The sequence below is a fragment of the Syngnathoides biaculeatus genome, chromosome 14 (genome assembly GCF_019802595.1).
Source record: "Syngnathoides biaculeatus isolate LvHL_M chromosome 14, ASM1980259v1, whole genome shotgun sequence".
Lineage (NCBI taxonomy): Eukaryota > Metazoa > Chordata > Actinopteri > Syngnathiformes > Syngnathidae > Syngnathoides > Syngnathoides biaculeatus.
This window is the reverse complement of record NC_084653.1, coordinates 10,037,761-10,053,049: the sequence shown is the minus strand read 5'-3', so window position 1 is coordinate 10,053,049 and position 15,289 is coordinate 10,037,761. Positions and strand designations below refer to the sequence as shown.

The following is a 15,289-nucleotide window of genomic DNA, read 5'->3' as shown; positions in this document are numbered from 1 at the left end:
TCGCTTAATATGGAGTGACACAGCAAGCATCGACTACAGCTGCTCTTGAACACTGGTTTGAATTTGATTTTGAAACCATTTTTAATTGGAAATATAAAAAAAAACGTCGCCTTCATTAAACTGTTTTTGTAACAAATAATGTTTACAATTTTTCTTTTCTACAAGTGTACAAGTAAGCACTCTTATAAAAATTTTGTAACACTCTTTAAGCCCTCCTGTAAAAGCAAATCAAAATGGTGTTTACATGTGCCACATCACAGATGTGCCTCACCTTTATATTTTTTACTTCTTTAACTGTGACACGAAGGTTTTGGCTATTACATTTAAAATAATAATACTAAGGAGGTAATGACACACTTAAGCAGCTGAAAATGTAAATTCATATTTCTATTCCTCATGTTTGCAAGATATACTGACATCTTTTATAATGTTATATATGCATGACTTTTGTTCTATTAATGATGATTTTCCAGGTGGGCATTCAAATGTAGAGGTTTTAATATAGTGAGTGAAGACTGGATTTTTAATTGGTCGATTCTGACAATCTTTAAATGATTGACAATATAAAGTTAGCAGACATGGTGGTGTTATGATGGTGTTGTATCTCATCTATTTGATTTTAGGTTGCCTGTTTTGGATCAAACGTTTATTCAGCCTTCCTGAAGGCTATGCTTTCCACAGGATTTAAACTGCCACAGAAGGGCATCCTGATTGGGATTCAGGTAAACCGTGGTTGGATTTTACTTGATTCCGCATTTCATCCCAACTACATGACAAAGACAAGGATGTGAATTAATACCCAGGGCAACCTATGACATACACTTGCAATAATATTTACCAGTTTTGAAATATTAATTCGGATAATCTCTTCTTTTGACTGCCTGAAACAATTTAAACTCGGTAAGAGTTAATCATTTTGCAAAAACGCCAGTCACCCAAAGCTTGCCTCAGCGGTCTTTCATGTCACCACATACATGGGTTTGAGTAATTAAGTCCTGCTGTCACTATGGGCTGCCAAACTGTGAGTTTGACTAATCCAACTTTTAACCAAGCACTCAATACAAAGACTGTGTAATTGGCACCCTTGGGGAAGTGAACCACTTCAAGGCAAATGCCTGGGGTCACAAATACACCCCGACATGGCTGACAGTTCCAGAACGCAGCTGTACCACTCGTGTTTATTTACCTCCAGGGTCAAGTTAAGGATTTTGGTATTGAATGCTATCTGGCTGGATGTACAATATTTTAGACATTGGCATAAAACACCAGTGATGTATAATTTTTCCTTTTATTTGCGTATTAGTAAAACTGATAAAATGCCCAGGATTAGGTCTGAAATGATGAATGGGCTGTAATACAATTATTTTTCCAAACAAACACACCCTTTCTGAAAACCCTGCCCTTTGGTTTTTTACATGGCTCTTGAAAGCTCTCCATTAGGATAATTGCTTTGTGGGAAGACCATGTCAACATGTTGAACTGTAAGATACTTTTTTGTGGGTTTCTTTCTGCTTTTTTTCAATGCCAGCATTCGTTCCGACCAAATTTCCTGGCTACAGCCTATCAACTGAAAGACCAAGGCTTCAAGGTGGGTAGTAAAAAGCATTTTATATCCTCAAACACTGACCCTGGGTTGACCTGTGACATGCATTATTGTGTCACAGGGTATCTAGACGGTCAGAAAAGACAATGAAGAAAGAGTAAAGGAATGCGGAAGGAGGTTAAAATTTTAACAGTTTTTTTTTTGCGTGTGATTTTTTTCACTTCCGGTTCCCAGTTCTGCGAATCAGGGTTTGAATCTTGTCTCAGGGCTTCCTGTGTGGCATGTACGTGTTCTCCCTCGTAATTGCACGTATTTCTTCCTCCCGCATTCCAATGTCTTTAAGTGAAGTCGTGAGTATGGATAGTTGTCTATATGTGCCCTGTGACTGGTTGGCGGCCAGTTCAGGGTGAAACTCGCCTCTTATTTTCTTATAGAAAATAGTTGTATGAAAGCCAAATCAAAACAGACATTGATGGTTTTAATGGATGACTTTGGTTGACTCTCTGAAGTTTCTTGCCTTTAGAAGCCCATTTTCCCCCCAAATTGTGGTCAAATTTAGAGTTCCCTTCCCTTCACTTCCCTGATATTCAGCTTTAGAGGTGCCACTGTGCATCAAATCAGTGTAATCACTAAGTATTTTTTCTCTTTGCTATTCCTACAGCTGTATGCTACTGAATCCACCTCAGCTTGGCTTTGTGCTAATGATGTCCCAGCAACTCCAGTATCCTGGCCAACCAAAGGACAAACCAATTTGCCCAGCATAAAGAGGTGGGGATCATTTATTTTGACCCTGATTTATTATCTTTGCTATATATGTAGATAGAAACAAAGTCTGCCTGTAAAAAGTAGAGCCAAACATCCCTGAAGGGGTGCTAAAGTAAACCTTTAAATTCCAAATTAGGATATCTGATCAGCATATGATGCTGAGATCTGAAGGCAAACCTCCTTCATTATCTCTGTTTTATGCTGCCAAGATCAAAGAAATAGCAGAAGACTCAGAAGTCCACTTCTTTGCATTTGGGGATGAATATGGAGAGTGGGGAAAGTCTTACATCACACAATCATGACAGCTATGTCAAATAATACAAGAGGGAAAGAAAAATAACAACAATATAAATGATAATAATTCAGTGAAGTGTTGTAAAAAATTCCCTGGATTATTTACACACGTTATTGGTAAGGTAACTATTTCATATTTCTGATTTGACTGGTGGCATTGTTTAAAAGTTAATGAAGAAACGTAGTAAATGTTTTGCAATTAGCAAATATGTGATGGGCACGAGGTGTTGCACTTCAGTTTCGTATTGATGTTTTGATGAAGTTTAGAGCTGTGTGCAAACATTGATGCACCTTGAAGGTTACTTTTGTTCTCGGGCAATGCCTCACAAAGATATTATGACTATGCAACAGTGATGCCATTTGTTGTAGGGGTTACACTCACACACATCGACACATTTACAGTAAGTCTGGCAGGCATCAGCTGTGCGAGGTGCCCCATAGGCCAACACTTTATTGAGGAACACGAGCTGTGTTCTCTCTGACATCTGTAGTTCATATCTTCTTTTGGAATCTAATTGTGATTTCACACACTGTCAAACACTCCACTCGTGAAAAGGAACACTGTGTACAGTATATGTCGCTGTCAGGGAGTGAGAGGTATAGTTGGCAGAAAAAGAAAAATAGAAAAATACTACTAGAATTCAGGCAAGTGCACGTATTACTCATAACTAAACACTGCACAAGTCTAATGGTAACGACATTTGATCATCAAATGAAATAACAGTGTGACCAAAAAAGAAACAGCTGTCTTACATCATGTGACACAACTGAGAGCTTCCAAACCTAATCAATTAAATGACTTTCATTTTGTTCAGATGGCCATTTATATTCATACATCTGAAATCAACCCACTAGGCACAATGTAATATAAAACAAAAATAACCAACATTGAGAACACCTGTAAGGAAAATTAGCTCTAATTGTTTACCCCAATGGCTGCCACAAACAAAGTGAGCAAATAGCCATGCTGTTTTGCCTTCTGATTAGACTTTGGCATTAAAAAGTTTAAAACAAAGCAACAACTTAAACAAGGTCTTGCCGCTCTTCCATAAACACCCTTGTTTTCGATTGAAGTTAGGATAACCATATTAGTCTCAAACTGGCTTGCTCATTGCCTGTGATCTGGTGGTACTGATCCTAATGCCAAAAAGGCAAAATGATTTTGGGTCTCGAGATAAATTGTAACACCCAAATTAGATCAGACGGTTTTTAAAATCTCTTTTTTTTAAATACATGGGCAAGTAGACCCTTTTATAATTGGTCCACATAGTAGAGAAGTAAGTTTCACATTTTAAAATAACGTATACTCTGTTAATTTGGATGATTGCGAGCAGTAAAAATACATTCAGATGCTCTTTGCACATTTTTTTAAACATTGTTCATTTTCACACAAGTGTAAAATTAAGTCAAATAATGTTAACCTGAGTGGCAAGGTGGAGCAACTAGAATGGGTTGGCCTCCAGTTCTTAGGACACGTGTTCAATGCCGGCTCTCCCTGTGTGGAGTTTGCGTGTTCTCCCCGTGCCTGCGTAGGTTTCCTCCAGACACTCTGGTTTCCACCCACATCACAAAAACATGCAACATTAATTGGACACTCTAAATTGGCCCAAGATGTGACTATTTGTCTCTGTGTGCCCTGCGATTGGCTGGCAACCAATTTAGGGTGTTCCCCACCTCCTGCCCGTTGACAGCTGGGATAGGTCCAGCACTCCCGTGACCCTTTTGAGGATAAGCGGCTAAAAAAATGGATATTAACCCTAATTTCTACGTAAAGCTGTGGCTTTCATAGGAAGCTAAGGTTACCATTCATTTCTTCCGCCTTTTCTGCCACAAGGCACTGTGAAGAAAGTGGAAACACTTAATTCTCAATGACATGTTTTGTGATGTCACACTTAACTCAAGTCCAAAGTTTTGTGTGACTTTGAAGGTGTAATCAGTGGAGTTCAAATTGTCAATTCTGGTTCGCATTTTAACCTTAAAGTGCCACTGTCATGAAATGGATGATTTTAAGTATGTTATTAATGAAAAAACGGCAGCCAGTATGGACCCATCTGTTTTTTTCACCACAAAACATGATTTTGACATATATGGCTTTTTGTAACTCCCGCCATGAAAATCCTCTCGAGGGATTTGTTTTAAGGGCAGTAGCTCACTCAAGCGGACTCATTTGTTTCTATTAGTTTTACCTGCGGGAAGGTAACTCTTTGTTCCTTCTTGTTAGCCAAAATGCCGTCTTGTTCCATTGGTGGATATTGCTCGAACACTTGAAAAAATTGATTTATCCTTCATAAGTTTCCAAGAGACCCGGAAATGGAAATGTGTCGATGTGCGTGTCGGACGGCTTCCAAGTCGGGCTCGCCAGCGAAGGCTTCTGCATCAGGCTCACTGGCAAAGGCTTCCGCGTCGGGCTCACCGGCAAATGGTTCACGTCGGCACCGATGTGGAGGTGGTTTGGCCGCATGCAGGAGGAGAAAGGAGCTTCTCCCCCGGCAAATAACACTTTGGGGGGTGTGGGATTCGGGGGGGGGGGGGGGGGATTGAGGGACGTAATCCATAAATTTCCAAATTTCCCGGTTCGTCGTGAAAAATGGATTGCACGGGTGCAAAGGACGAGAGTTTCGTGGGTTCCAAATGACAGTCAGGTGTGTATAGAGCTACTAAAAAAAAAACAGTTGTTGGGGGGAGGACATAATCCTTGTAGAACATAACAAAAGATCCGTGTCCGTAAATCAGAGGTGCTAAATGTGTCAATGTGCCCGTCCGCGCCGTGTCTGCCGATCACGGCTTCGGCTGAGCTTCCGTGTCTCATAGTAGGTGGGCGGATGAGCCGCCACCGAAGCCCTGCCTCAGGGATGAGCACGGCTCGGCTGGGCTGGCTCATACATACTGTCTGGGCATCTGTTGTTAGTTAGAAGTGATCCGTATATAATCTAAATATGGCGCAAAATAATAGGGTAATATTGCCCCGGAGACTTCACTCGATTGTAAGATGTTCTCTTCTTCGAAAGAGCTTCCGTGACTAAAGGGGTCTGTCCCATAGTAGGGGCCACAGCGTGTTTTCAATGGCGAATGTCCGGGGTGATGGCCAGTAGATACACCCAATATGGCAACCAGTTGGATGTCGAATGACACTTCCGCAACTTTGCGCATGGATGACGCGCTCTCCGCTCATACGTATTTTTTCGTATAGACATTGATGAAAAGATGCCAGTGCATTGTGCAGTGTATTTTTCATTTCAATTTCTATTTTAGAATGGGGGGGGTCGCATTTTAACCTTAAGGTTCTACTGGTTTACATTATATGCCATCGCTTTCCTATCTCAGATTGTGGTTTTGTGTTTTCCTAGTTTGATCAGTGAGGGTCATATTGACCTAGTAGTGAACTTGCCCACCAACCATACACGGCACTTGAAGGACAACTTCCTCATTCGTAGGATGGCTGTTGATCACGGTGTGCCCCTCATCACTAATTACCAGGTCAGTAATTTACACAGTATGGTATTTTAAACTCTCTCTCGTTTCTTCAGTGCATAATCTAGTATCAAAATTACCTCAAGGCTTTGATTTTAAAAGTAGAGTATAATCAACAGATTTTGATTGATAAATTTATTTTTGTAAATGTCAATTTTTTCGTTTGTCTTAGATTGCAAAGCTATTTGCTGAGGCGATTCGCTTTTCAGGTGAACTCGACTCCACCAGCCTCTTCCACTATCGGCAGAGAGAACGCCAACAAAGAGGATGTGGACATCAAGGCTAGTGGTTCCTTTTTCTGGCCTTGAGTACTTTGAGAATACTGGTTTCCAACAGCTTCATCAAAGTCAAGAAGAGTGTCAGGAAATATTTAGACCAAAATTCTATTTTCTTTCTGCATCAAGAAATATTTCAAAATGTCTTACCAATATCACCAGCTGCTGTGCCAAGTTCTTACCCTAAATCTGAACGTCTTTGTCCCCTTCCACAGGAGGGCCCTTGATAATTTGTACTGATAATAATAGCAATACATTTTACTTTGACTTACATGACAGGGGTGGTTGTGGGGATAGCTGCTTGTACCTTTTAACACCAATCAAAAAAATCCACTGAGTGATGGCTCATAACTCGTAAAAATTCAGACTAAGTCAAGATAAAGCTGTAATGTGTTGTTTAGGACACTGAAATTGTAAATATTCAGTAAAGTTTGAAATCTTGTTTCTTCACAATGGCAGTTCACAAAGTCACTAAGAAAAAATGAATTCTGATAGGCAGAGCACTCGCAATTATACTATCTATCCTGTATTAGATAATGTTCTTTTGCAGACCATCACCACATTAAATAATTTAATGGTGTCTTTGTGTAGTACCCCAAGAATTTCATCATAAAAAGAGATACATGTCTGATGTTTAGGGCTATCAGAACCCCAAATACAAGCAAGTAATTGAACCATCTGCTGGAACTGTCAGTAACCAGTATTTTGACTTGTTTGTTACAACAAAATCATTTCTCATTTCAACAAATCCAGATAGTGGAAAATAATTTAAATTGCACCTTGTGATTTGAATTGAATTGAACATGAGACTATTTGGCTTTACTAAATCACCCAAAATGTAATAACATATGTTACACAGCTATTGTATACTTGTATCCTACAATTTATAATATGAACTAAAAGTAGAGTCTAAAACAATCTTGACACATTATGCCTGAATAACTACCCAGATGACCAATAAAAACTACAATGTCAACTGTGCGCTGATTAAAACTAACATTAATAACACCACCACTATTAATATACAGCACAAGTGTGATTTACCTTGTGGTGAAATGCCTCTGCCTCTTCCTTAAAAGTGTGCTTCATTTACCACAGAGAGAGAGAGAGAGAGAGAGAGAGAGAGAGAGAGAAGAGAGAGAGAGAGAGAGAGAGAGAGAGAGAGAGAGAGAGAGAGAGAGAGAGAGAGAGAGAGAGATAGAGAGAGAGAGAGAGAGAGAAGAGAGAGAGAGAGAGAGAAGAGAGAGAGAGAGAGAGAGTATTCGTTGTGCAGCTCTAATTCACGCCTGAAGATCAGAGTGGAGAAGTCCTTGGTTGATCGATGAAAAACACACAGCAGTGCAGCGTTTGAATGATCTGAAATTAGGAGACTCCCAAAGCAATGCCTCACCAATTTGCTTCAGGCGACCAGCTCGAGGTTGTGTTCGTGGAGCCTGAAAACCCACCCAGGCCACTGAAGACCCTGTGACACCTAGTCCTACTAGATCACTTTTTTGATTTTGATAATGATGAATGGTTTGTGGTGGTCACACACAAACATCCTGTTCCCCTTTTGAATACAATTTTAAAAGGTTTGATGATTTTAACGCAACTGAGGTTCTGAAAAGCATCCCGGAGAAAAAATGTCCCAAAAAAAGGAAAGAATCCACCATTTTAATTCATTTTTTGGGATGGCATGCAGGGAGGTTTGTTGTTGATTGGATTATTAAAATAGCAGAATTGGCATGCAATTTTGATGCAGGAGGCAATAAATGCCATTTAAATGTATGGTGGTCTGTAGCAAATGGGGCTTAGAAGAATCCCCGTGGAACAAGTCACCTACACATGAAGGCCAATCACTATGCTTCCACTGAAGGCCTCTTCATACCCAGGCGTGCGTTGACTGTGCTGACATCACTCCCAGGCTTAGTTTTTCGTTGTACTCCAGTACAACCCACGCACGCAGTTTTCAAAATGTGCCGCACTTCTTCTCCGTCAGAGGTGTGGCAACGGCTGGTACTGGCTAGGATCCAATAGGGTGGAGTTTTCGCAGCACTTTTTGGTCCATTTCTGATTGCCATTTTTACCTTCCTTTTCGTGAGAAGGAACAAAACAACAACAATGGAAACCGTGAAAAATATCTGCTTGAAAAAATGGACCTAAATGACAAGGTTAAACGTGTAATTATACTCCAAAATTGATTGAGAAGGCAGTCGTGTAGGTTATATATGGTGTCAGGAGAAAAGGTGAGTAATTCATCACACCATGTGACTAAAATGGCCCAATCATGAGAGATAACCTCCACTGCTTTGCCCACACAGAAACTTTTTTTTTTACATGTGTGTGGCAAGCTATGCAAAGGTAGGTCACGTGATGCAATGCGGACGTTGTTGGCCATGAGACCGCGGGAGTATAAAGTGGCCTAAAGGCAGTGTTGCCTAACCTTTAATGACCATGACACCCGTTTTACATTAGAAAACCCTCATGGCACACATTACAGCACTCCCGCGACCCTCATGAGGATGAGCCGCTCAGAAAAAGGATGGATGGTCCCGTTTAACTGAATGCAAAGTTGATATACTGACATGAAGCCGTGACTTATGCTGTTAATGGGGACAGGTGGCTACACATTTATTGTACCTTCTGCCATCTAATGGAAAAGCATTTAATCATCTTCCTCTCACTATAAATCCTTAGATGCAGTCGATGAACAATGATACACTACATCAATGTCAGCTCGGATAGACCCCAGACCATTCATTCACATGCAATTTCAGTTCATATATTTGTCATTGTGAGTGAATGTAGTGGAAGTACACTTCCCATGATTATTGCAGTGGTTACATGACACAGTCTTAACTCAAAGCTATTGTTGTGTGGTTGTTTGTGAAAGCAGAAGGCATCGTGTAACTGTGTATTAACTGTTTAGTGTAAGCATCAAAGTCCTGCACAACCAAAACTACGTCGTTGCACCACAAGTCGGTTCTCGTTTTTGTTGGTCATGTTTTTGAAAATTAATTGTGCCTCTTCATTCCACCCTGATTTTATGGAAAAACAAAGTTATGAAATAACCTTTGGCTCTGAAGTAAGCTCTGGGTTAAGCGGGAGATTTTCAATGTCCCAGGATGTGTTACGTGTGTGTTCTTTTTTGAAATCATATAACCATGGTAACTTAACACTGGAGACATGAGCTGAGCCTGTCTGCGATGGAGAGCAAAACATAATTCTTTATAGTGGATTCACCATCCTTAGCAGTCCAGGGTATATAAGGACTGACAATATTTTCATACTGATAAAAACATTTGGGGTTCCACTGAAAATTTTTCTTATTTAACTAACTTTGATTTATTACTAATATACGTATATACAGTAACTTTCTCTGATACGAAGTGCCTACATCTTTTATACAGCAGTAAACAATGTTTCAGGGTGGAGTAGCTCCTAAAAGCACTTCACATATGACTGTTACTGGACACTTAAGTGCATATTTGATCATGTTTGAATAGATTTGGGGACATACTCATTAAACAATGTTGTTTGTTTCCATTGGATGTTTAGCCACACACTTTGTACAATGCAAGATTGAGTTTGTCACTCAATTGTCATGCCAATTTGATGTTAAAAATGAGGGACTTAGTTTAATCATAGCACAAATATATATATATATATATATATATATAATTTTTTTTTGGGTCACAATGACAGGAGTTCAAGCTTTAAATATGCAAAAGTGGTCTTTACTACTACTACTACTACTACTAATAATAATAATAATAATGTTACAAATAGTAATCATCAATATGAATTGCATAAAACTTTTGATTGCACTCAAAGACACTTTCCCATTCCATTCATTGTTCATTCTTTCCACGATCACATCCTAGTGGTGGTAAACAACCTGTGCAGCCCCAGCTGCCCTGGGGCAGTCTGTCATAGTCATAGCAACATAGCAAAGCAAGAACTGGGGATGCACATAATATCAGATCAGTGGTATTAATGCTATGAACTACTCCCTGGGCATGCAGCCACGCTGACACAAAACAAACCTTATGAAATTTGCTTAGAAATTCAGCAAGTTGTAATTATTTTGTGTTTGTGTGTGCTTGTGTCGAAAGTTTTAATAAAAGGGGTGGGGTAGGAGGGGTGGGACTATCAAGAGACTCCTAGTTCAGGTTGATGCCCACTCTCCACATCACTCCATTTCACAGTCCAGGCTGCATCCTGTGTAATATTCTACAGCTGCACTATGTTGCCAACTGCTAAGCTACTGTATCTGTCAGCTAATAATAAGTTGCGTGACATCTGTGAGCCCTTGTCAGCCAATCACTAACTGTGTTATGTACATGATGAATGGGAAGCCTTCAAATAGGGCTGCTGAGCCTCTCATATTCAAAGTTTTTCGTTGTTTTTTTGGGTTCCAATTCCTGATTGTAGGAAATTTAAAGTACTTGTTTATATTAAGTATTCGTCTTTGACGCTATTGAAACAAAATACTGTATTGAATAATACTTAGCTGCTAACAGGAGGGGTAGTAGTGATCCAGTCTCGGCGAGTTACGATACCTCATCCAGCCATCATCTGAGCTGCTTATTCCAACAACGGTCATCCGGGAAACATTGTTATAATCAATACCCCACACATATTTAAACAGGAGTTCAGAACAAAGCATCTTTCATCCTATAGAAAAAAATAAATTATTCGATTGATTAGTTTTCCCCAATTGTTTATTCAGGGAATTTAGTCAGGTTCCCGCCCCCAGCAGAAACCATAAAGATAAAGTATCACCGCACATGCACATCTTCAGACACAAATGGCTTTACATCATTTACGGCAGGCTTGGTGCTTAAAGCCTCTTTGCTCGGCCTATTGTGGCGCGTGTTAAATACCATTGTGACAGCAAGACATCCCATTAGCAGTGATGGCGTCTCATTCCAGTAGTCATTGTGCATCTTAATTGTTTCTTACCCAAACAGTTTGAGTCATCGTCTCTGGGAAGAAAGCGTGGCAATAATATGTTTCCATGCTGCTACATAAAAAAAAAAAAAAAACAATCAACAGGTAAAATTGTGAACACGGTTGTCTAGGTGTAATAATAATTACTTTACTTTGTTAAAATATTTTGGGGCTCTCAATAAATCTATGGCAAGCATTACAGCAAGAGCCCACAGATTAGAACTTTATGTACACTTCTTTAAAAAAAAAAAAGGCTGGAAAAATAACAGCACAGTCATCCGCAAATAAACAGAGAGCCAATGTTGACTTCAATTCAAATTCTACGCTTATGTTACAACACAGGCTTCATGAATGATGATGACAATCCAAGAAAGAGAGTGTGTAGTCATCATAAGCTTAAAACTTCAAAGCTTCTTGGCCTTGTATGAAGAAGTCATGGTAAAGTCAAAGTGCTTTTCATGGCACCATAGATAAACTCAACTCAAATTTACTTTTACAGCTGAAACAAAGCGAACCATATTTCTCAAATAGCATGTGTGTTTGAATGTGAGAAGAAACTATGGGAAAAAAATGAGATCTGAAAACCGGAACTGTTATGGGAAAGAAATTCTATCCACATGGTGTTTACTTAGCAAAACGTTTTCAAGGTTGTAAAATGTGTAAGTGAAGCAATGTTTTCAGGAAAATCCTTCAAATATCAAATTTTGAATCTCTTTTGATCAGGGAATGTATTTTTACGATTTATCGTTTATCTATGATTAGTAGATCACTCACTGTGAACTGAACTGAACTGGAAAATGAAGTACTTGCCTGTTTAGTCCCAAATGAACACGGAATATCTAATCTTTTCAAGACATATTTTAAACAAAAACAGGAGTTCAAAACGATCCAAAAGCCTCAAATAGAAATTGCAGACATTTGTGTTTCAATTGGTTCAACAAAAAGCTGTTTTATCTGTACTTTCTTGGCGCCCCTGAACTAAAGAACAGCACAGGCAAGTGCTTCAGAGGTTTTTTTTTTTTGCCCTTTTTTTAAGCATTGGGCATAAAAGAAGAGCTTTGTGAAAAGAGCAGCTAATTAGAGACACACTGTACAGTGACAAAAGACAATTGCATTTTGTCACTGAAGGCATTTACACATTTTAGGTACATTGTTCAACATTTCACATTCTCGACAAAATTACTTTAAATTGACTAATATGCTAATTTCAAGTTCAAGTAACTTTATTGTCATATGTGTTATTCACATAACATATGACTTACTTGAAATAGCATTCCTCTCAGAGCTGTGGGGCTATAATAGACTAAACTGTTCAATTTAGATGACCAAAATATAAAATAAATCAAATCTGTACATTGTGTGTTATACTATATAAAATATAACCAATATGGTCAATCTGGCTGAGTTAACAAGAACTGCAATTCCTATATACAGTATACATTTATGTGTGGTCTTGGCATTATTTATTTAAGACCCCTCCTGGGTTCATTAAAACAGAACCAATTAAGATCCTTTTTGGTTGCATAACCTGTTATCTTCGAGGCCATTTGATATGAATCTAGGCCAAGTAAATATTTTACCATTGGCCATTGTGTTGTCTGATCCCAATCTTCCTCTCTGTCTGTGAACCACCGAAAATATCCCACCAACCTCTGCTGTTGTCTCCCCCTGAAATAATCCTCAACCCTCTTATCAGGATGTGCATCTTTGGTTAAATGACTCCTAAAAATAGTTGTTCCACAGCAGTTTCTTGCAGCAACAAGAAGAAATAACACCGCCAATGCTATCCCCCGCTATTCACTTTGTCTTCTGTGATTATAAGAGATCAATAATGAGGTATGGAGCTATTTTTAAATGAACACTGCAGGGCAAAAAGGAACAATAACATTTTTTTAGGCAATGTTATGTGTGAGGGAGAGGCAGCAGGGGGTTCTTGTGGACCGGGGGGTCTTTGAGTACACCAGGTATAACTTTAGCACCGTGCCGTTGGGCTAATGTGCTGCTTGAGTGGGGAGACAAAGACCATAATGAGATAAGAGTTTTCAATGATTAGCCTGCATTACAACACAGTTAATCCTTGTCTTTAATATTCATTGGGGGTGACATGCTTTCCCTACTTCTATTTTCTTACTCTCCAGACGAAAGATGTGTCATTTGTGCGCAGGCATCGATTTCCCACTGCAGGAGATTAAGGAAGACACGATGTAAGACAGAGCCAAATGAAAAATATTCAGTCAAAAAACCCCAAGGATGGTATATGACTTCATAGTCAGCAATGAAGCCTGTAAGGTGCGCATCTCTAACTTTTTCCATCCCAGACTTGTTCAGATTTGGTGTATATGGATAACAAGATTGATTTCACCTTATAGGTTGAAGTCATCGTTTTATACCGTCCACTCATCTGTAGTTATTGACAAATAGGCGGATGCTTTCCCTCCAGGAGTCCCAAGGTACAACCAAACAAACTATGCATTACTGATGCAGTGAAACTCCATTATAAACATCCATCCACCCACAAACTCAGATGGAATATACTGTAAAACCACCATATAGGGAGGCTGTGGGAAATATGTAAATTAAGTTATTTTTTAACTGTGACTCAGACACCCTAATCAGATTCACTGTATACAATGAAATGACTAATACCAACTGGCTAGCTTCCGTTGGTATTCATCATCCTGAATCGTACACATTACAGGATATGGTTAATGTTCAGAAGGAGTTTCAACTTCCACCTTCAACAGAACTTTGCCCATGTTCCGGGAGAGGCAGAGGAAATCGAGGCCGAGTGAACAATGTTCCGTGCCCCCATTGGTAAGGCGGCCGACTGGAGATGTGCCCGTAAGGTGGTCGTGTGGTAATGCCATAACACTTTAGTGGACTCCAACAATGAGGGATGCCGTCAAGCTGAAATAGTTCTATCAGGCCTTTTTGGTCTGTGGGAGCTGATGGGTACTGGTTGGTGGTCGCTGAAAAAAAAACTCGCGCATGGGAGGAATTTAGTGAAGCCATCAAGAAAGACGTCTGGACGGCTTCAAGGAAATTCTGGTCCACCATCCAGGATCTCAGGTGGGGGAAAGTGTGGACCATCAACATTGTGTATAGTGAGGAGAGGATGCTGCTGACCTCGAGTAGGGATGTAGTGCGTCATTGTGGAGAATACTTCGAAGACCTCCTTAATTCCAGCGGCAGACATTCCTATGAGAAAGCAGACTCTGGGTTCTCTGAGGTGGGCTCTCTTATTTCTGGGTTTGAGGTCAACGAGGTGGTTAAAAAGCTCTTCAGTGGCAAGACCACGGGAGTGGATGATTTTCCCTCAAAGTTCCTAAAACTCTGGATGTTGTGGGGCTGTCCTAGTTGACATGCCTTTGCAACATTCCACGGACATCAGAGATAATGCCTCTGGATTGACACATTGGGTATGTGGACCCTCTTTATAAGAAGGGCGACCGTAGGGTATGTTCGAACTACAGGGGATCACACTCCTCAGCCTCCTCGGCAAGGTTTATTCAGGAGTGCTGGAGAGGAGGGTCTGTCGGGAAGTCGAATCCCAGATTCAGGAGGAACAGTGTTGTTTTTGTCCTGGCCGTGGAACAGTTGACCAGGTCAGCATCCTCGCCAGCATCCTCGAAGGGACATGGGAGTTCACCAAACCAGTCTACAACCGTTTTGTGGACTTGAAGAAGATGTTCATCCGTGTCCCTTAGGGATTTAGGAGTATGGGGTACCGAACCCCTGATACAGGCGGTTCGGTCTCTGTACGACCAATGATAGAGTTTGGTCCGCATTGCCGGCACTAGGTCGGACTCGTTTCCGTCGACTCCGCCAACGCTGCACTTTGTCTTTGATTCTGTTCATAACTGTCAGAATTTCTCAGTGGAGTCTCGGGGTACAGGTGGACTGGTTTGGTGGCCTCAATATTGCATTTCTGCTTTTTGCACATGATGTGGTTCTGTTGGCTTCATCAAGCCGTGATCTCCAACTATCACTGGAGCGGTTTGCACCTCCA

At 40.2% G+C, this 15,289-nt stretch overlaps 1 protein-coding gene and 1 long non-coding RNA gene across 2 annotated transcripts in view; one reads left to right on the top strand and one right to left on the bottom strand.

The window, feature by feature from the left end:
- Positions 1-14,785, top strand: part of cps1 (carbamoyl-phosphate synthase 1, mitochondrial) — a 48,893-nt gene extending 34,108 nt beyond the window's left edge. Inside the window, exons 34-40 of the mRNA XM_061842020.1 lie at positions 624-722; positions 1,529-1,588; positions 2,205-2,311; positions 5,950-6,079; positions 6,246-6,354; positions 13,419-13,569; positions 13,650-14,785. Of these exons, the coding sequence (XP_061698004.1) occupies positions 624-722; positions 1,529-1,588; positions 2,205-2,311; positions 5,950-6,079; positions 6,246-6,354; positions 13,419-13,549 (636 nt within the window). The 3' untranslated portion in view covers positions 13,550-13,569; positions 13,650-14,785. The remainder of the gene's footprint in view (positions 1-623; positions 723-1,528; positions 1,589-2,204; positions 2,312-5,949; positions 6,080-6,245; positions 6,355-13,418; positions 13,570-13,649) is intronic.
- LOC133512414 (uncharacterized) lies at positions 10,173-11,611 on the bottom strand. Its single transcript, XR_009798183.1, has 3 exons — positions 11,433-11,611; positions 11,293-11,353; positions 10,173-11,004 (listed from the first exon to the last, which is right to left on the bottom strand). It is a non-coding gene; the product is annotated as an uncharacterized LOC133512414 (long non-coding RNA).
- Positions 14,786-15,289: the final 504 nt, after the last annotated feature.